The sequence below is a fragment of the Heterocephalus glaber genome, unplaced genomic scaffold, assembly GCF_053883595.1.
Source record: "Heterocephalus glaber isolate CG9 unplaced genomic scaffold, H.glaber_assembly_v1.0 deba00001569, whole genome shotgun sequence".
In the NCBI taxonomy this organism is placed as follows: Eukaryota; Metazoa; Chordata; class Mammalia; order Rodentia; family Bathyergidae; genus Heterocephalus; species Heterocephalus glaber.
The window spans coordinates 8,554,059-8,577,346 of NW_028258354.1; the positions used below are offsets into that span (position 1 = coordinate 8,554,059).

The window sequence follows — 23,288 nt, forward strand, 5'->3', positions numbered from 1 at the left end:
ACGACCACGTCTGACATTTCACACTTCCTAGACTCTTGCTCTCCCAATCCATCTTTTTCTCCACAGCCTTTACCATCTGACACAGATGTATGTATTTTATTTCTTTTCATAAATGTAAGTTCCCTGTGGGGAGAAATGTTTTTCAGTTTTATTCCCTGCTGAATGTTCAGAATCTCATTCCTAGTACACGGGAAGTGCTCAGCAATGGATCTGCACACTTGATGATGGTCTCCAAGCTTTTAAAAAGCAGACCAAACAAAACAACAACAACAACAACAGCAAAACAGACAACCTAATTAAAAAACGGGTAAAGGACTTAAATAGATGTTACCCTAAAGAAGATGAATAAAGGGCCAATGAGCAAATAAAAATACTAACATCCATAACCATTAGGGAAAGGCAAATCAAAACTACAATGAAATACTACTCATACCCATTAGGATGACTATTATTTTTAAAAAATAGGAAATAATGTGTTACCAAGGATGTGGGGAAATTGGAACACTTGTGTACTGGTGGGAGTCTAAAATGGTACAGCCACTATAGAAAACAAAATTAACATTAAAAATACCAAAACAGGAGTGTGTGAGGATTCTGAGGAGCAGCTGTGTGGCCCACACTGGTGTGGATGTAGGAGGATCCCAGCCAGGGGTCTTGCCCTGACACCAGAGGCTCAGGCATCTCCCCCAGGCCAGGAGCCTGCCCAGAGAGGAGCTGCACAGGCACACAGGCTTCAGCCAGAGGCTCGCTATACCATCGGTCACAGCCAGAGACCTGCCAGGAGAAGAGCTGTACAGGCACACAAGCAATACCCAGAGGCTTACCCCAACACCGTTGATAAGTGCGAGGAGACCCTAGCCAAAACCTGTGTAGACAACAGAAACTGGGGTGCACAGCCCCCAACCAAAGGCCCTCCCAGACAATAGCTACACAGGGGCCCCAGCGAGAGGCATGCCTAGATAGCATCCCAAGTGTGCTCAGGCCCCAGCCAGAAGCCCACGCAGACAAAAGGTCAGCTCAGGGATCTAGAAGGCCACCACTCTGAACCCAGGAATTGGTGTAGTGGTGAGCAGCAGAGTAAAGGCTGCTCAGTGGCTTGTCGAGAATTCAAGACCACTGGGTGAGCAAAAAGTCACCTCAACAAAGACACAGCAGGCTGCATCTGCTGAAATGAGAAGACATATAAATAAGTCCAAAACCAGACTTCCAGATCACCTAAGGGAACCCCAAAGGGCAACGAGATGGAACAATCTGATACTCAACCACCTGGACTCCCTGATCTGGCAAGGAAAGGGGACCTTGAAAAAATTAAATCAGAAATAATTTCTCAGATAAAGGCAGAAATTGTGCCCATAGTACAAGACATGATTAATAAATTCAGAGTGGACACAGACAAAAGTAAAGAAGCTGAGGAACATGACGGAATCCCAACAAAGGAAATAAATGGAATCTATAAAACAGATGCAAATAGATTTCCAGGAGATTAAAAACTCCATTGAAAGTTTACACAGCAGAATGAGCCAAAGCAAGGATAGAATTTCAGATATAGAACATAGGACTGCAATTAGTGACCAGAAAAAGAAAAATTTCTTAAAAATAATAAGAGACCATGAGAAATCAATCCAGCAGCTGCTAGATGATGCAAAGAATAACATCACAGTGATTGGAGTCAAGGAAGAAACAGGAGAGAGTGCAGATGACATAAAAAAACACAGGTGTAATGGCAGAAAACTTCCCAAATAGGGGAACAGAACTTGACATAGAGATAAGTGAGGCATATAGTACTCCAACTAGCGGTGATCAAAAAAAATCTGGGGCTGGGGATTTAGCTCAGTGGTTCCACCACCTGCCTTGCAAGCACAAAGACTCGAATTCGATCCCTGGTACCAAAATAAAAAACCACAAAAATCTACACATATGCATATAATAGTTAAGATTCCAGAAAGCCAACAGAAGAACAAAATTCTACAAGCAGCTAAAGAAACAAATCACATACAACGGAAAGCCCATCAGAATCACAGCAGACTTCTCCACACAAACCCACAAGGCAAGAAAAGCATGGAGCAACATATTTCAAGCCCTAAAAGAAAACAACCTCCAACCCAGACTGAGGTACCCTGCAAAATTATCTTTCAAAACTGATGGAGAAATAAGATTCTTTCACGAAAAAGAGCACCTTAAGAACTTCATGAAAACCAAACCAGCACTCCAAAAATTTTAAACAATATCCTAGGAAAAGACAATGAGGATCACAACCCTAGGAAGCCCTGCAGAAGGAATCCATCAGGCACGACAAGAAATTAAACACTAAGGGGGAGAATTCAACAAAAAGAAAAAGTCATGACAAGGATAAGTCAATACATACCAATTAAAACCATCAATGTTAATGGTCTCAATTAACCAATCAAAGTAAATGGACTGGCAGTATGGGTCAAGAAGCAAGATCCAACAATATGCTGCATAAAAGAAATACATTTCATTCAAAAAGAAACTCACAGACTGAAAGTTAAAGGGTGGAAAACAATACTCCATGTGAAGGAATCCCGAAAAAAGCAGGAGTAGCTATCCTCTTTGCAAAACAAGTGGATTTCAAACCAACCTTGATTGAGAGACAAAGAAGGACACTATATCCTTGTAAAGGGAACAATCCAACAGGAAGAGATGACAATCATTAATATATATGTACCAAACACTAGTGCGCCCAACTATATAAAAGAAATACTAACGGACATGTAAAATCATATAAGCACTAATACAATAGTGGGGGACCATAATACACCACTCTCACAAATAGACAGATCAACTAGACAAAAAATGAGCAATGAAGTACTAGAACTCAATCAAACTCTTGAACAAATGAACTTAACAGATGTTTACGGAGTGTTCCACCCCACAAAATCAGAATACACATTCTTTTCAGCTGCACATGGGTCATTCTCTAAAACAGACCACATACTCACTCACAGAACATGTTTAAGTTAGTGCAAAGGAAATGAAGTTATCCCCTGTATATAGTCAGACCATACTGCGATGAAATTGGAGATCAATAGCAAAAGAAACCACAAGAATTTCATAAACACATGGAAACTGCACAACACACTTCTGAATAACCAATGGGTCACAGAGGAAATTAAAGAAGAAATCAGACAGTTCCTACAACTAAATGACAATGGCAATACAACGTACCAGAATCTATGGAACACAATGAAAGCAGTCTTACGAGGGAAATTCATAACAATGAATACTCACATTAGGAAAACAGAGTGAGCTCAATTACACAACCTGATGCTGAACTTCAAGCTTCTAGAAAAAGAAGAGCAGGACAAACCCAAAGCTCACAGAAGGGAGGAAATTATAAAGATCAGACCAGAAATCAATGCAATGGAGACTAAGAGAATGATACAAAATAATCAATGAAGCAAAGAAATGGTTCTTCAAAAGAATAAACAAAATTGACAGACCCTTAGCCAACCTTATCAAAAAAAGGAAAGAAAAGGCCCAAATCCATGCAATTAGGAATGAAAAAGGTGACATTAAAGGGACCCACCAGAAATCCAGAGGATCATCAATACCTACTTCAAGAACCTATACACCTGGCCAGGGATTTAGCTCAATGGTTTTGCCACCTGCTGCGCAAGCAGAAGGACCCGAATTCGATCCCTAGTACCAAAGAAAAAGCACCTATATGCCAATAAGATGGAAAATACAGAAGAAATGGACAGATTCCTAGATACATATGAATTACCAAAGTTGAACACAGATAACCTAAAAATTCTAAATGGCCCAATATCAATCAATGAAATTGAAAATGCAATTAAAAACTTAACAACTAAGAAAGCCCCGGGTCCTGATGGCTTCACTGCTGAATTCTACAAGACATTTAGAGAGGAACTACTGCCACTACTGTTTAAACTCTTCAATGAAATTGAAAGGGAAGCAATACTCCCAAATTCACTCCTGGAAGCAAGCATCACCTTGATCCCCAAAGCAGAGAAAGACCCAACTGAAAAAGAGAACTATAGGCCAATCTCACTAATAAACATAGATGCAAAAATCCTTAATAAGAGACTGGCAAACAGAATGCAGATGATCATCAAGAAGGTCATCCACCCTGACCAAGTGAGATTCATCCCAGGGATGCAGGGATGGTGCAACATACACAAATCAATCAATGTAATACACTATATCAATAGAGCCAAGGACAAAAACCATACAATTATTTCAATAGATGCAGAAAAAGCATTTGACAAAATCCAATATGCATTTATGATAAAAAAAACCTTACAAAAAACTGGAATAGATGAACTCTACCTCAATCTGATAAAAGCCATCTATGAAAAACCAACAGCCAATATCATACTAAATGGTCAAAAACTGAAATCCTTCACACTAAAATCAGGAACAAGACAAGGATGTCCACTATCACCACTCTTGTTCAATATAGTTTTGGAAACATTAGCCACAGCAATTAGACAAGAGAGAGAAATAAAAGGAATAAAGATAGGAAATGAAGAAGTCAAACTGTCATTATTTGCAGATGACATGATACTCTTATATAGAAGACCCTAAGAACTCCACCAAAAGTCTTTTAGACTTAATAGCCAAATTCAGTAAAGTAGCTGGATACAAGGTCAACACACAAAAATCAATAGCTTTTCTGTACACAAAAAAAGAGACTCACTGAGAGAGAAATGGGGCAATCAATTCCTTTCACAATAGCATCCAAAATATTGAAATACCTAGGAATCGACCTAACAAGACAAATCAAAGACCTGTACTCTGAAAACTGTAGCACTATGAAAAAAAGAGATTGAAGAAGATACCACAAAATGGAAGGACATCCCTTGATCCTGGGTAGGAAGAACCAATATGGTGAAAATGGTCGTATTTCCAAAATTGCTGTATAGATTCAGTGCAATCCCAATTGAAATCCCAGAAGCATATTTCACAGACCTGGAGAAAACAATCCAAAAATTCATTTGGAACAAGAAGAGACCCAGAATAGCAAAAGCAATTCTAGGTAACAGAGACATGGCAGGGGGTATCACAATCCCCAACTTGCAACTATACTACAAAGCTACTGTGATAAAAACAGCATGGTACTGGCAAAGAAACAGGCCTGAGGACCAGTGGAACAGATTAGAAGATGCAGAAACACCTCCAGACACACTCAGCCACCTCATCTTCGACAAAGGAGCCAAATACCCTCACTGGAGGAAAGATAGCCTCTTTAATAAAAGGTGCTGGAAAAATTGGGTTTCAACTTGCCAAAGATTAAATCTAAGACCTATATCTCTCAGCATGCACTAAACTAAAATCAAAATGGATTAAAGATCTAGAATATTAAAACAGAAACACTAAATTGGCTGGAAGAGAGGTTAGGAAGAACTCTTGAAGACACTGGTGCAGGAAAAGATTTTATGAACAAAACCTCAGTTGCCCGTGAACTAGCACAAACAACCAACTAGTAGGATCTCTTCTTACTAAAAAACTTCTACACAGCAAGAGAAACCACCACCAGTGTGAAGAGACAACCCACAGTGTGGGAAAAAGTCTTCACCTGCTCTTCCTCAGACAAAGGTCTACCATGTAGAATCTATAAAGAACTTAAAAAAAATCAGACCTCCCAAATTTAAAGACCCAATCAAAAAATGGGCATCTGAAATGAACAGACATTTCTCAAAGAAGTAGAAATAGCAAATAAATACATGAAAAAATGTTCAACATCACTGGTCATTTGAGAGATGCAGATGAAAACAACACTGAGATTCTACCTCACCCCAGAAAGAATGGCTGCCATCATGAAATCAACCAATAACAAATGCTGGTGGGGCTGTGGAGAAAGAGGAACCCTGCTCCACTGCTGGTGGGAGTGTAGACTGGTGCAACCACTGTGGAAATCAGTATGAAGATACCTCAAAGAACTAAGACTGAAAGTCCCATCTGACCCAGCTACTTAACTGCTGGGGATCTTCCCCAAAGAATTAAAAGAATCATACCACAGTGATATATGTGCACCCATGTTCATAGCAGCACAATTCTTGATAGCTAAAACTTGGAAACAACCCAATTGCCCATCAACTGGAGACTGGATAAAGAAAATGTGTGCATGTGTTTTTTTTTTATATATATAAAATGGAGTATTACTGAGCCATAAAGAACAAGAAACTAGAGACATTTATAGCTAAATAGATGCACATTGAGGTGATACACTTAAGTGAAATAAATTGGACACACATGTGTAAATACTGAATACTTTCTCTAGTGTGAGAAACTGAAAGTGTAAATAAGGACTAAAGGCATAATAGATAATGTGAAATAGGAAGAAAAGTTGCAAAGGGGAAGGGGAAATGGGAGGGGTAGAGGAGAAGAAAGAAGGGAATGGAGTTAATATGAGAAAAAGAAAAATTGGGACAGTCTTTGTAGATAGGGAGGAGTAGAGAGATTAAAGGAAGGGCAGGGAAATGGGCAAAAAATAAGAACCAGGGTGGATTATGTAAAGGTGCAAATTTCCAATGGTAAATGTCATTACATTGTATACCTTAACTGTACCAATATAATTAACTAAAAAAAGAAAAAAATACCAAAACAGTATTACCACATATCCAGCAATTCCACTGTCAGGTATATATCCAAAAGAACTGAAAGGAGGAACCCAAAGAGATATTTGTATACCTATGTTTAAATAGTATTATTATTATTACTATTATTATTGCCAAAAGATGAAGGCAACTGAAGTGTCCATTAACAGATGAATGGATGGAAAAAATGTAATGTATACATAAGATAACATATTAGTTACCCTTAAGAAAAAAGTTCTGACTCACACCACAACATGGATTTAACCTTGAGGACAGTTTCCTACATGAAATAAGCCAGAAACAAAAAGATAAATATTGTACGGTTCTGTTTATGTGAACTAACTAGAGTGGTAAAATTCATATTCATAGAAAGAGAGAAAAATAGAATGGTGGCTGCCAAGGGGTTATAGGAGTGGAGAATGAGGAATGAATGTTTCATGAACACAGTTTCAGTTTGACAAGATGAAAAGTTCTTGAGTTGGATAATGGTGATGGTTGTACTATGTGAATATATCTGACACATTCATAACAGGGCCGTAATTTGTATGTCTTGCTGTTTGGTGGCTTGAACCACTGGTGGTGCAACCATGACTGTCCCATTGGGAGTCTTTATTAATTTTATTAATAAAAAGACCAATAAAAGGGATTAGATCCCTTTGTACCACCAGTAGTTGAAGCTGGCAGGAACACTCCTGAACTGAATACCTGAAAATGGTTAAAATGGTAAATTTTCTGTCATGTATAATTTACCCTTGAACTCTAAGAAGAAGCCTAAAATGGAAGACAGACATGAGAAAAGGAGCTGTGGTTGAGGCAGGAAAAAGGGAGCTGCCCAGGGTGTGGTCACTGCCTGAAAGTGTGCGTTTCATAGAGATGCAGAACCATCAAGGGAGCTCAGGGCTCCATCCTAAAATGCATATGCACTGGTTTCTTCCTTCTCATGGACAGAAGTTAAAAAGGCTCCATTTCAAGGAGGAATTTAATAAAAAGGAGAAACACTGTCACCAACCAGCCTTGGGACAAATGTCCACATGGACTTATTTTTACTGAAATCACTTTACATCCCAGTGCCAGGGGAGAAATAGCAGAGAAAAGAGCAATATTAAGCTGCTGGCACTCATGTCCCATTATCATTAGTGCCTCATATTTTCTGAACCCTTTTTCATAATAGCTCAATTCTCAAAATAATCTTGTTCAGTAGGAATGAAAGGAATTGAATAATCTACCATTTGGAAAAGAATAAACACAGAAAATTCATGGAGACTTATCCTGGGAAAGTTGGGGCTGCCCTCAGGAAAATAATCACTACCATTTATTAAAAATTATTAATTAAACACAGGCTCAACGTTTTCCACAGGCTATCGGGTTTCCTACTTCTAAGCAGTCTCCTTTTGCCATTTGGTAGTTATTACTGTTAATATTTCTTTTTATAGAACAGAAAACTAAGAGTCAAAGAATAAACATCCTGAAAATAAATAGCTAATAAGTGGTAGACTGCACTGAGCTATCTTATTCCACAGCCAGTGCACTTAACCATTATCCTATCCATGAAGGTCCTCAATCCTGCTTCTTTTGGGTCAGGTCTTACAGATGCTTCCTATATTCTGGAAAATAAGTACAACTGACAAATCCCATAAGTCACTGTGTCTTCTAACTCTAAAATGACCTAGTAATGCCAAAATAAATCAGTATTCTTTATTATTCTGAGTGTAAAAGCAACAGGACACTATTTTTAAGACTGAGTAGAGATTCCCAGATCTTTTAAAATGCTGTGAAATTTTATACAAAACATCCTCAAGATTACTAGAGTAGGCATATTGGATCATCCAATTCCATGTCCCCCAATTTTCCTAGTGAACACCTCTCCAAAGGACTAAATAATCTGCTGAGGGACTCAAGTCATTTCCAAAGACTTGTTCAGAACTCTCTCAGGAGATGGCTGCTTTACTCCCCAGATGCTTTGTGGTCTGTCAACAGAAGGCATTCTGACTCTAGGGCCACCTGTGACTGCGAAGGCTCTGGGCCAATGGAAACAAATATTAATTTGGAAGAGCATCAGGCTCAGGCTCCAACTGGACAACTACAGTGCAAAGGGATGAAAGGATAAAGTCACAGTAGGGCTTGAGGTAATGGCTAGAGTTATTTCCAACCCTCCTGAGAGGCTTCCTATCACTTCCTTCACAAAGACCTAGAAGTAGTGTCTTTGAACCACCAAAGATTACAACTCCTACAATCTAACCTATATATCTTGATGGTTCTTTATTTACATTGTTAAAAATACAACCATGTGTGACCCTAGCTTAGTGTGTGATGCCCTCAGTTTAGACCCCATGAACTCTGGGACACTGCTTTTCTCATTTCCATTCCTGGATGAAGCCCTAATGTCTTGTGTTGGGGCCAGAGTGTGCATGCGCCAAACCCCTCTCCTAAAAACCAAGGACATGGGGATCTTACTGAGTTCTCCTTGAGCTGCAGGCCCTCCCCGTTGGGAAGGGAGGACCGTCTCCTGGAGTTCCTGTTTGGGGTTGAGGTAACGGCCCCGGCTTTCTTCTTCACATTCAGCACCTCACAGCTGGCTTGGTCTTCATTGTGTGTGCTCTTCCCAGCATTGATAACCCTGGAGAAGGAGCCAGAAAAGCTGATCAGATGAAGTGATTTTCGGAAAGCTGAGCACTTGTCTCCACCTCAGGGGTCAGTTGAGGCAGTCTCGACAGCTGGCACAAAACTAAAGCACTACTTAATGCAAAGAACCTTGTTAGATCCTGCTTTCATTTTCCTGAACGAAGAGTTTAAAAAAGTTGGAAAAGTTGAAGAAGTTATTCCGAGCTCTGTCTACCTTCACAGGGGTCTGATAGATTTGATAACATCATGATCCTCTCAGTCAAAATACATGAGGCCATCACTCTTAGAGGTTATTTTGGAGCCTGAACTCTTTGGCAATTATAGTGTAGACAGATAAGCTGGATCAGGGAATTCTATCTCATTTCTCCAAGTGATAAAGAGCAAAACCACCACTGATTTTATCAAAGAGCATGGCATTAATTTACAGCACATTGCAAAGTCCAAGGGAATAGAGAACTATACTTCACTATATCATGCCCATTTTTACTTTATATGCAGGGAAGTGAATGGATCAAAAATGTATTCTTGTTTTGGTTTGGGTTTTTTTTGGTACCAGGGATCGAACTCAGGTCCTTGCGCTTACAAGACAAGCTGCGGAACCATTGAGCTAAATCCCTGGCCAAAAAATGCATTCTTTAAAAAGTATTTTTAGTCCTCCTATTTTTCCTGTAGACTAATACTCATCACACTGGGCAAAAGGGACCTCTGATTTGGACACTCAAAACACATAATGATTTCATACCACACTAGCACTGTTTTGGTCCAATTACTGAATGTTGCAAGCATAAAGAATGCTTCAGGAAAACATGCCACATCATTCATATACCTTTTTCTGTGTCAAGTGACTGCAGACTCAGTATTTGGGTTTTAGCACCATTATATTAATTAAGCAGCAGCTAAAATAAATTTCTTGAAAGAGAGCTCTCCTTGATTTGCCATTAGCTGTTTCATTTCTAAATCTTCAGGAGGGTCCTAGTCATTGACAGAACAAATGTGGAGTTTATAGAACTCAGTGGCAAGAAAATAAATTTTTTTAAGTGAGTTGAATGGAAACTCACTCTTTAAATGTGGTCTGTGCACTGCATACCCTCTCAACAGTTAGGTAAAAAACTATCATTTTTTAGTGACTTTTTAAGAAAAAAATTTTCAATAATTATGAACTCAAAGTTAGCTGCAGAAATTCTAAGCCCCATTTACTAACTTCCTTCAACGGTAACAATCTTATATAACTACAGCAAAACAGCAAAACCAAGAAATCCACATTTCTGTCACCCAGATTACATATTTTATTCAGATTTCACCAGTTTTACCATCACATGGCTTTTGGTACTAAAAATAGTTTACCTCACCATTAAGCCAACACAGATATACAGTGGACCCTCAAGTTAAAACCAGACATACGAACAACTTAGGTTATTTAGGTTAATGGAAGATTCATCTGCCTTTTGTTATCTATAGCATCCATCCAGGTAAACATCCAGATCTCAGCCATATTGACTTACAATCAACTTGAGTTACAACCAGCCCTCAGGAACCAATTGAGTTCCTAAGTCAAGGTCCACCGTACATGTTATAACCAAACAGGCACAGGGAAATCAAATAAAGATTTGAATGCTGCATGATTTAAGGGTTTCAATTAATCTTTTCCCAAACCCTAGGGTTCTAAGTGTTTCAGATGCCTTAGTTTTTTAAATAATTTAAAAGTTCACTTTCATTTGTATGTGTGAAAAAACATATTAGTTTATATATTTTGGACAGCTTTGACATAAGCCTTTTATCTTTCCAATTGACTAGAATCATCTGATTGGAAGGAAAATTGTTTTTAAAAGTCTACTTTTACTCACCCATTACAGTCTTTCATATGACTTTTTATTTGAAGGTAGATCATTGCCCTCGATGTTTAAATATCATTGCTCCAAGAGCCTGTGTCAGGAGATGAGAATTCTTGATCTCTGCAAAGTCAAACAGGCCTTTGGCACTTATCACACACTCTCAGGGGTGGAGGGCTTGGGAGAGGGAGGGTTTCCTGTCTATTTCTCTGCCCTATCTTCAGTCTCTTCTCTAAGGAAAAGATATCCGCATATGGTTTGAGAATAAAATATGATTCTTCAGGAAGCAGTGAGGCTATCTGCACAACAATTATTAATACTGCGACACTTACGATCAGAGCTAAGTGACTCACCCTAAGTGCCACAGCCAGGAAGGGACACAGACAGGATTCAGAATGAGGCCTATCCTGAACCCCAACTTATGCCCTTCTAATTACATCACGGGGATATCCATCAGTCTGTGGCAGACCATGCCGGACTGCAGGGAAGTACTGAATAAGCAGAGTAGGGAAGCTTCGGTCCTCTGAGGAAAAGGAGAATTCTCTGACTGCTTCTCTTCCTATTGGAGAAGACAGGGAAAGAGCCCAGGGAAGGTGGAAGGCTGGATGGCTCAGATCTGCCTATGCCAGAGACGGTTACACTTACCCCAGGCCAAGCCACTAGGAGGGTTGTGGCTGAAGTTCATAATACAGAACACACATTTGTTGGGTATGTTCCTTTTACATCTATCCCTAGAGAACCAAACTAGATGGGCAGGGGAAGGTGGCATGAAGTATCTTCTGTTTCTCCACAGTCCCAAGCAACAAGTCTGGGTGGACTGTTTTTATTGGAAGGTGATGTTATGCCACCATAGTCTCCTAGGGAAAGCTGAAGTGGAAGCCATCTGAGAAACCAGTTCATGACAACCATCCCCTCATATTTTCCCCTGGAGAAGATCCAAGGTGCTTTTTCTAGAACTTGGCAGCACTCTGACCACTAGCACCTTGTTTCTTGTTTTTGTTTTTGTTCTGGTTTTTGAACAAAAAGAAAGCATCATTGATCTCTAATAGCTGCCTGCCAGGCTGACGCATCAGCCACTATAATTACATAAATCACAAATCATTGCCCCTTGAAGTGCTTTGTCTCCTGTCTCCCTTAGTGGATATTAAACTGCAGTGTTGCCCTAACTTTACCCAGAAGCTCTGGAAACTTTACTTTCCAGATAAGAAACCCAGGGCTCTGGAAGACTGTGATGAGAACAAGGTTGTAGTACAGCTAAATATGGCAGAGCTGTGAACACACTCCTGCGTCCTGCACTCTTCCTGCCTCAGCTCTTGAGCTGAGTTATTTTCCTGTGGTGGATCTATTCCTGGCAGCACGGGGTTCAGAGATCTGTGATGTGATGACTCACCAGAGCTGTGAAAGAACAAGGACCATGGCCATTTCACGTTGAGTACAGCTCATGGAAATCACTAATGAAGTATCAAAAAGTCAGGAATGTCAATCTAGTGGGAAGAGGACGGCCCCAAACTTGTAAACCTGTTTAGCTAGATATTTGATTATTTAGATGTTAAAATACTAACTTAATTATTAAATACTTCAATATCAACTTGAGGTCAGTCCCTTAGTACTTCCCAGCTCTCATTCTGTGGTGCTGGGGAGAGAATCTAAAACCCCGTGATGCTAAGCAAGAACCATTCCTACTACTGAGCCACTCCTTAGCCCCTTATCCCGTATTTTACATTACTTCAAATTCCAAACTACACACCTTTAGTAGAAAGACCTGATTCTTCTAAATTCACTGTAGCTCTGAAAAGTTCAATCACTATCAAGGTAATCATTTTATTTTGGTCTTCGAAGGCAAAAGTTCATTTACTAAATATAAAGAAAACCCTTATTTGCTCTAAAAGTAAATTGGGAAAAATTGGTCTCCTAAGCTGAGGAGCAGCATTCTGTTTATTGATTCAACAATTTCCTTAGATTCAACATTTAAATCAGTGGCTACACTCCCTTCTTCTGCTCCAATATAAAGTCAGAACTCAACACACCCTAAATATTATGAATCACTGCCCCTTAATGCTTTGACTGAACAATATCTTCCCAGGATGCTTATTTTTAAAATTTAAGAACAAAATGATGCTGAACCATGAATCAATCATAAACAGTGACATTATATTCCAATTTTCTACAAAAAAGGGAAACATTTTTCTTAAAAATTAAACTAGCGGTAACAAATGGTGGTGGATAAGAGCTTGGGCTCTCTCCCCAGAAAATGGCCCAGAGTAATGCTGTTGAATAAATGAAGGAATGAATCAGAAATCAATTCTGCTATTTTCTAGTGAGGAGAAGAGTATCTTATATTTGGTGAGAACTGTCTACGTGCCAGAGACTGTTGTGAGCACTTCAAACTCATTTGACTCTCTCCTCAAGTCTATGAGGGAACCACTACTGTCAGTGTTCTTTTAAAGATAAGCACAGGTTGTGAGTGACAGTGCTGAGTGAAGTTACTTCTACAAATGGCAGTTCCTTAGCTGTACTCCATAAATCAGATTCTATGAGTTGCTAAGGTATGTGTGTGTATGAGGATTTCAGTCACCTAAGAAATTGGTGATTTTGAAGACGGTATTAAAATTCAGGAAGGAAAAAAATGTTAGAGGAAAAAGGGAAGGACAGCTACTGCCTCTTCAATATAGAAAATTTATACTCATTTGTTTTTCAACTCTTAGAAGAAAACCACATCTATCCTGGGAGAGATGTGTGGTAAAATTAATTCACTTCTGTTTTGCTTTAACCTACCAATCTACCTTCAATGGAACCATATCTAGGGTTTCTCTCTTTGAAAAAAACCAAGTAAACAGACTTCAAGAACTGGAAAGTCAAAAATTCTTTGTGTGTGACAGATGAAGTTCAAATTTATGACCTAAATACCAAGTGAGAACATGGCCATGAGAACATAAAAACAGCAGCAACTGATTTATTCTGTGTTACCCTCAGACCCTAGAGAAACTTGTTCTGTTTGTGGAAATATTTTAGTCACAATGTTTTGGAAATCAACCCCACCTGAATTTCAACAGAAAATTCACGATCTGCTTTCACACCTGCTCATAAACCTGACTCCAAGGACATTCATCTGATATGACGACTAGTTTGAGCCTCTAGAACTAAATGCAAAGTTAGTACCCACAGGTGTTAAGTAGTAATCCTTGCCGCAAAGGAAAATGACTCAGAGAACTCATAACTGGCACTGTTTTTAAAAGGATCCACAAAAGAGGTCAATGAAGACAGTCACAGCTGACATTTTTTTTCAAGGACTCCCACGTGCCAGGCACTGTGCTAAATACCTTGAGAGGTGTCAAGTCATTAAACACCCCCCACCATGAGGAACTCAGCATGGTGCAGAAGGCAGGAACAGGAACAACGAACGATCAGACCTAGTTTAAACTTGGTCTCTGCTAATTACTAGTTCTAGCTGTGCTTCTGGGAAAGTTGCTTCCCTTCTCTAAAATGGGGATAATTGTCACTTCCCATTATACAAGAGTGGTGAGAATTAAATGCTCTACAGTAAAAAGTATCCAACAGTGCCTGGCACATACCTAGTACTCAATATAAAACATCAAATACAAAGCCAGCCACTCTTCTGCGGGGCCACAGGTGCCCTGTTTAGCCATGCAAGTTAGAGGAGAATCTCCTACCTTCCTCCATTTCCATCAGCATCCCTCTGCGACCTCAAGAACACAGGCCACCCACAGGCACCCAGAGCCTTCAGGTGCATGGGATGACACTGCCCAGAGCAGGGCTATGCTCTAATTACAGGACAAGTCCCATGTGGTTATAAATTCCTACCCAGACCCTCCCACATACATCAGCTCCTGGTACCCCAGGCTGTTGGAATTAGAGCTCAGGCCCTAAGCCTCCCCAAAAAGAACAGATAATTTTGTTTTGTTTTTAAAGGAATTATAAAAGCCTGAACCGTTTAGGCTTAAAAAATTATTCTAAGTATTAATACTGCTCAGCAGGGATAGTAATTATACTGGTTAAGAGGTATCTTATAAGGACAATCAGGTGAAGTGAGATATTGCTGACTCATATATAATTGAGAAGCAGACAGGAAAATGCTATATTTGGGGAAATGAATCATTTATGGAACAGCAAATATAGCCATTAATTATGAAAATTCTCTTGTCTAAGTAACCTCTTTGGCAATGTTTCTTGTGGTTCTCTGTAGTGTTTTCTAACACCCAGATAGGCTGGAGCCTGAGGACAACTTAATTCCTACCTTCCAGGGAGATAATAACCTCTCATTCTTGGGGTAGTGGAAGAACACAGCTTGGACAAGGAACCTAATCCTTTGACAACTGCCACAAGCAAAACCAGCCGGATGGCCAGAGGGAACACCCACCACGAGTGACAGCTTCTCCAGGACAGCTTCAGCCACCTCTGGGTAGGAGAAGGAACAGACAGTCACCCAGGCAATGCAGTTAATAGTGGTCAAGTATAATGGGATGTGAAGGGGAGGAGAAGGTCAGCCGTAGAAGAGTTTTCTGTGGTGTTTGGCTTTCATGTTTGGGAAGGTGATACCACCCAGCAGAGGAGGTATGGTGAAAGCAGAATGAAAGGTCCTTGTCTTGGGACAATCTCATACCTCTGGCTCACTGGCCCTGGCTCTGGTTAATTAAGGAATGTGACCAAGCAAACTGCACACTGGGGTCTGTAGGCACATTCAGCCTACGGATAAGATGGTATTGTAAGAATGTTGCCCAAAAATGTTTTTTGAAAGGTAAATTGGTTGCTAATATTTAAAAATTGGGATATTTACATTTAAATCTTAATTTTCTTATTTCTCTTGAAAACAAATGCATCTGGATACCCATTTGTCACTTTTTTTCTGATTTTTGAGACAGGGTCTTACTATGTACTTCAGGCTGGTCTCAAACTACCCATATAGCCCTGGCTGACCTTGAACTCAAAATGCTCCTGCTTCAGCCTCTCAAGTGCTGGAAGTATATGTATACACTGCCATACCTGACTCACATTTGTCACACTCTTCTGTGATAACAATCATTTGAACCCAAGGGGAGGCTCCCTTATGAGACTGGACATGTCCTTGCTAGCTCAATACAGCCCTCACTTTGCCCACTTCTGCTATTTAAGTGACCAGACTGGCTCTGTAGGTATTTCTATCTGCAATCCTGCAATTAGATCTCTATGACTCTATGAGAAAATCATGAAAATGATTAGCTATATAGTACATATTGACTGAAATGATTACTTGAAAAATATTTATTGTGTAATTATGTAGGAATAAGTCAAGGAGATTAGGACCAGGTTCCTACTCTCAAGGAGCCTATAGTCATGAACAGGGAGACCTGCTATCCAAGTCTGTGTTGGCTTCCAATACAAAGTACTGTACTATAGGCTTGGGAAGCTTATAAAGAACAGAAATTTACTATTATAGCTCCGGATTCTAGGAACTCTAAGTGTAAGGTGCTAGTAGGTTCCATGTCTAGGGAGGGCCCTCCTTCCGTTCACAGATGGCTGTACTCCTGCTGTAACCTTGTGTGGTGGACAAGTTGAGAGGAAGCTCTCAGGCCTCTTTTATAAGAATACTAATCCCACTCATGCCATCCTTATCCTGATGACTTAATCACCTCCCAAGGGTTCCACCTCCCAATGTCCCATTATGGTTAGGTTTCAACATACGGATTTTGTGGGGACACCAACATTCAGTCCATCACACTTCCTTCCTTATAAAAACCACGGTTTTCTCAGGTATTTCATAGTTAGGGTGTTTATCACATGGAATCTGGCAATGCAGAGGAGATAAGTCTATCAAACAAGAGTTGCAGAAAGTGTCACAGACGAGGGAGCAGCTCTGAACAGGAAATCAATATTTGGAGAAGAGGAAAAGCTGAATAAAGTCTCCCAGCCATGAAAATGAGAGTGACATGAAGCTTTAAAGAGGGGCCTGGTATGACCTAAGTATACGTGAGGCGAGTAAACTGCTTCAGAACAGGATCACGCAATCATACAGATACTTTATCCTATAGCACCTATATCTGTATCTAATGAAAATAATCTAAGATGGTTTACACAAGTGACTGACCAATTATCATCCCAGTTACTTTAGAAAAGTATGCCAGCAGCCTAATGGAGAATGGGTTACAGAAGATGACAGAGATAAGGCAGGGTCTCTTTGTCCAAGTGACAGAGGTTGTGAACCAAAGATTGGGTTGGTGGAGACAGAGTTTGAGAGGAGCCAAATGAACTGACGAGTCTTATAAAACTTGCTAGACATGGGTCACAGAATGGAGAGCAAAGAGGATGACTCCCCACTTTGCAAAATGGCAGAATTATGATTATGAAGGGAGATGGAAAAGTGAAATGAGCCTTGGGGATGGAAATGCTGGGGGGATAATTAAATTGGTTTATGTCAATGAATAGAAAGTTCCCCATACCAGAAATGACAAGACAACGGCAGCCATGCTGAACTTGATTAAAAATTAGAAAGCTGCCTTTAGGTACTTTAGGTGCTACACTTCAATTGTCCTCCAGGTCCTCTGGACAAAACCACTAACATCGTTAAGGTCCAACTGCTATTTTTAAATAAAGAAATCTGTACTCTGTCAGATGCTGGAATAATTCTCATTCAAGGGCACAGTATACTCTGTGAGCCACATAACATAAAAATAATGGCTTACCCAAAAGATGTGAAGTTTGGAAGTTTTGTGTTAAGAAGAAAAATACTTTTTGCAGATTTAATACAATATTACTTGTATATTCTGTTGGCAATTACGAAAAAAGGCAATGTGTTTTACATTTTTATAAATAAGGTTTTCTTTATTACAAGATATATTAGCACTACATATTAGCAATGTGAGAGAATAGATATGTTTTAAAAAAGAGAAAGTGCATTTTAAACTTGTAATTTAAAAATACAGACAATCAAAAAGCCTGAAACTAATAAAATGAGATGTGAAACCAAAAGATACTGGTTTCAACAGATATAAAATACTTTTTTTTCTTGTAGTACTGGGGATTGAACCCAGGGCCTTCTACTGAGCTATAAACCCAGGCAATTTCTTATTTTGAGCCAGGGTCTCCTTAAGTGCTAAATTGATCAGGCTTAAACTTGCAATCCTTCTGATTCAGCCTCCCAGAGTGCTAGGATTGTAGGCCTGAGCCAGCAGTCTCTGCTAAAGACATACATAAATTTTTAATTGGCAATTTCCTCAACAATCCCAGACACAAGGTTGGTTTCCCCCTTGCTGCTGGATAAAGAACACAAAAGTCTATCTTATCTGGGGCTCTGACTTTTTTCCTAAAACTTGAATGCAACACAAGAGAATCATGTTATACAGCAGAGGGTTGTTTGGTGGTAAGAAAGGGTGAACCCTAGCTTGCTCAAAGTTCTGAGTCTTTGCTTTAGAAAAATAACTAAGAATGTACAATCATCTCTCACAGAACAGGCTGAGGCCACTGGGACTATGCATGCACACAGCAGGGCAGGAAGCCCAGGGAGGCGGAAGGGAGGGCAGGCAGACAGGTTTTTCTGGAAATTTGGGAAGCAAGTTTCATAAAGCAATTAATATAGAGACTGTGGCAAGTGCAAGGTCTTAAGTTTGATCCCTGGCACGGAAAAAAAAAAAAAAAAAGGAATAGAGAGACTGAAACCAGACTCCTTGGGTGTGAATCCTGGATCAGTGGGCTGGTAGCTATGTGACTCTCAGCAACTTTCTTCATCTCTCTGTGCTTCCATTTCTCATCAGTAAAATGGGGCTCATCCCAGGCTTTCTCTCTCTCTCTCTGTTTTTTTTTTTTTTGGTACAGAGAATCAAACTCAGGTCCTCGTGCTTGCCAGGCAGGCACTGTGCCGCTGAGTTACATTCCCAACCCTTCTCATGCTTTCTGATAAGGTAGTTATCTGACCACTATTTAAAGTGCTTTACATCTATATAACTTAGTTAATGCTCTAATCTTAAACTGTGGGAAAGATCCTGTCATTATGCTCGTTTTATCCACCCTATCAATATCGTATGCAAAATGACTGAAATGTCCTTACCATTTCCTCACAGTGACCGAGATTTTAAGTGATCTATCATGTTCACAAATGATGCTCTTAAAATTAGTTGCACAACAAGCTAAAAATGGAACACAGGTAATATAAGAACGGATTGTGATATGTCACTTGGTTTCTGCACTCCACTTTACCTTTGTAAAACCAAACACAGTAGTACTGCAAATATACATTATGAGCAATAAGTAATTTCCCCTCATTACTTCAGGCTCTGTTTTTTGTTTTGTTTTATTTTTGTGGTACTAAGGATTAAAACCAAGGCTTCAAACATGTTAGGAAAGCACTCTATAACTGAGGTACATCTCCAGCCTTTTAAATCTTTTTTTTTTTTTTTTTAATTTTAAGATAGGGTCTTGCCAAGTTGTCCAGGCTGGCTTCGAACTTTCCCATTCTCTTGCCTCAGTCTCTCAAGGAGTGTTTTTGATTCTGTACAGTGTTTAATGCACTGTATCTGAAAATAATCTGCTTTGGAAAATCTTCACCCCTGGGTTAACTGACTGGCAGAAAAAGTTTATTTTTGTTTCCAGTTTAAAGCCTGAACAATACACCAAGTAGTCCTTTGAAAACTATTTGTTATCTGATGAAATATTTTTTATCTTTGTCCCTAGACTTGGGGCAAAATTTAGTTAACAATCTTAAGTCTCCCTCTTTACAGGAGGAAGAACATGCCAAATGAAGGCCTGGGGTGCTAGAAGGGCCAGTCTAGATTCCATTTTAGGTAAACCGGTCTCTCTACTCTCAAAAAGGAAGTGCAATGAAACCTGGTATTAAACAAGACAAATGCAGTGATTGCAAAGCTTTTGAATTAGATGCCCAATATCATCGTTGAATGAAAATGACAAAGTACATTACCAACATATTTCAATTAGTAAAAGATAAATATGTTCCATAGTGATGCTGGTTTATTTTGGTTACATTTCCCCCTTTTCAAATCATTTAGGAGGGAGTAGGCACTCAATAAATGTGATCCACAAACGAAATCATTTTTGCCATCGTAACACCCCCATAGGAGGCCAATGAATAAGGTGGTTGTTTGTTAAAGCTTAAAATATTTTGACTAAAGTTTCTCATGATTGATGTCAAAAATAAATTTCATTAAAATGATTCTAAAAACCAAGTTGGCTTTTATTAGTGATTTATGAATTGAGCAGTATCCCATCTAAAATTAGAAAGGTACTCTATTGGGCATGACAGAACAGTTTTTGGAGAGTGGCTTGAGCAAGAACAAAGACACAGAATGATAACATAATTAAAAAACAGATTGGTTAATATCAGCTTACTTGGAGCTACTTTCTCCTAAGGATTAAAGCAGAAGGAACTTCCTTATCATGCCAGCTCAAGCTGCCCTAGCCCTATTTAACTGGTTGCTCCACAGCTTTTTTGGTAAAAAAAAACAAAAAAAAAACCAAACCAATCTATATGGTGATTTTCCTGTTTCCTTAAAGTGTCAGTTTGATTCCATGGCATTTAGCATGAGTGACTCCATTTTGGTCTGGTTAGGGTCTAGCTAGTCCATCAGCTCAGTCCAAAATCATGCCCTCCCATAAATTTCATTTAACATTTAGCTTCAAAGCAAACAAGTCTACATTCCAAAAGAAAAAATAATAATTATAAGCACCTCTACTACAAAATGAACATGGAAGCAAGACTTCAAAGTGAGCCCCAAACATGGCAAGCAGAGAAATAAGTGGCTGAGGGAAATCAGAGCTGAGGGGACCTACAGATGGCATCTTAATCTAAACTCCATGGTTACTTCTGTCTTACAACTGAGTGCTTCCTCTGTTAACAGAGCCTACTGAGAAGGCCTTGGTGGGCCTAGGTGGCTTGCTGTCAACACTAGAAGACTATTGTGGAACAGGGAAATTTCAGGGGCCAAGGAGAGACCTGGGAGTAGCAAAAAGGAAATTCTGACGCTATTGCTTTAAAGCTACCCAGGAAAACAATGAGTTCCCTTTAAAAGTAGGAATTCCATTCACTGGAAATGCTGAAGAGCTGGTTTATGGCTTCTCAGGGATACTGCGTGGATCTCTGCATCGAATGAGAAGGTTCTAAAGCTTCTTTTCCAACTGTTGAATGTATCTCTTTCTCTACACTGCCCTCACCCCCAATTTGACTAATTCAAACTTCCTATTTCTGATTAGCCCTTTCAGTGACAGTGTGCAAACGAGCCTCAAATGCCACCATCCCATAGGGCTCTAAATTTTGCTTGCTTTTCTTCCTCCCAAACAAACTTTGCTCAGAGAGAATCTCTATTCCAAAGACTTCATTTTATATCCAAACATTAAGCACTGCCAAGTTCTTATTCATAGTACAAACCTCTGGGGTCCTTGGACTATGGGTCCAAACTTCTTTAGAATATTTGCATTTGCATGTTATAAGTATTCAAGCTGCTCAAACCTGAACTCATTTTCTCCTTCTTTCTGATGTCTACTTCCCATCTGAAACACAATTCTCCTTCTGGGGTTCTGTGCCTTGGTGGGTCTGGAATCACAAGGAACACCTTTGTACACCTAGCTTCTTTACTCTTGCCCACATCTAACGTCTCTGCCTGAAGCTTCTGCCTCACAACTCTGACTTATTTCCCAATTCCCATGTCTTGTTCAGGTCCTCATCACTCCCTCCAGGAACCAATGCCTAAACTCTTTTTACTGATGATTTTAGGATAAACTCCTTAAATTTCCACACAGGGATCTTCATGATCTCAGTCCTCTCCATATCTTCACCCTCCCCAGCTGCTCTGCTCACCCTTCTTTATGTCTAGCTATAACAAAAAACCTATGGTTTGTAGAAAGCATCACATTTTTATACACATTTCCATTCAACATGTTGAATGTTTCCAAAGGCCTATGTATTAAAGTCTTGGTTCCCATCATGGTGCTATGGGAGGTAGGTAGTGGCGCCTTTAGGAGGTAAGGCCTAGTGGGAGTGACATGAGACTGTGTGTGGCAAAGCTGGCTAAAAAAGTAATTGGGACCTAACAATTACAAGATCCCAGGGCAATGACAAGACCTGGTATGTAAAACTCACGAGTTCCTAGGAGATGTGGACAGAACAAAAGAAGACTGGCCATCAGGGAAAGTTTGCTATTGTGAGTTCCCATGACAGCCTGAATTGGGTTTCTCAAACATAGCATGTACTTTTATTTTTGCTTTTACTCTCTTTTTCTCTTTGGCCCAAGTCTGCTCTGCAGAGCTGGTTTCTTCCATGCCCATTCACCTTGCACATTTCAAACTTTTTGACACCATTTTTGGGTTATCTGGTCCAATTCTTTGTTTGGGGCAAAAAAGACATAAAATACTTTTGACTGGTAAGCCATTTCTAAAAAATTTACCCAGTAACAGGAAATTCTTAGGTCATGGTGGGCATGCCCTTGAAGAAAATGCTTAGAACATGGCCTCTTCATCTTTGTTCCCTGGCCTGTGAGGTTAAAGAGTTTTTCTCTGCCATTTACTCCCACCATGATGTGCTGCCCTGCCACAGGCCTAACACAATGGGCCAACTGATCCTGGACCAAACTTCCCAAATGGTGAGTCAAAATAAACCTTTTCTCCTTATAATTATCTGTTATTTCACTGTAGTGATGAAATGCTGACAAATACGCTGTCCTTTGACACAGTTTTAGGCTGCTTCACATGAGGTGTGATTAAAAAAAATACAGTGAATGTTTAAATTTGAAAAAAGCTTTAAAACAGTAAAAGACACGTTGCCATGAATCCCTCTCAGAATATTCTGCCTTGTTTCAAACAAGTTTATCCCATTATTCTTGCCACTTTCTGAAATAGTTCTGGAAGTCTTTTCTTCATGTTTGTCTTTAGTTGTGCTCTCATGGATGCCCTGAATCAATTAAAAACATTTATTTTTCATGGTCATTTTGACTTTGGGAAGAGCTCAAAGAGCTCAAGAGTCACATGGTACTAGATCCATTGAAGATAGTGGGTAAAGACACACTGTAATGTTTCACTAGCCTGCCTTTTTATTGGATGGCACTCAGCAGCAGTATTCACTGAATTTTCAGTCACACTCGGTAAGACACTCACAAAAGAGAATTTTCAGAATTGATTCCAAAAGTGGCAAGAACAATGGGTCAAAGTGTGCTTGAAAAGGGGGGGTGGTATTTTGAGAGGGATTAATGGCAATATGACTTTAAGAAATTTTTAAAAATTTAAACATTATTTTTTTGATTAGCTGTTATATACTTTATCA

At 39.5% G+C, this 23,288-nt stretch overlaps 1 protein-coding gene across 9 annotated transcripts in view; it reads right to left on the bottom strand.

The window, feature by feature from the left end:
* Positions 1-23,288, bottom strand: part of Ppm1h (protein phosphatase, Mg2+/Mn2+ dependent 1H) — a 334,373-nt gene that overhangs the window by 224,174 nt on the left and 86,911 nt on the right. For 8 of the 9 annotated variants that reach the window (XR_015443411.1, XM_087192356.1, XM_087192359.1 and 5 more), the window contains exon 2: positions 9,036-9,198. Coding sequence is in view for 8 of the 9 variants with exons in the window: in XM_087192356.1 (XP_087048482.1) it covers positions 9,036-9,198 (163 nt within the window). In the remaining variant the exon portion in view is untranslated. Of the gene's footprint in view, positions 1-9,035; positions 9,199-11,047; positions 11,463-23,288 lie in introns of those variants that run through there. The other variant, XM_087192358.1, reaches the window with a different exon arrangement.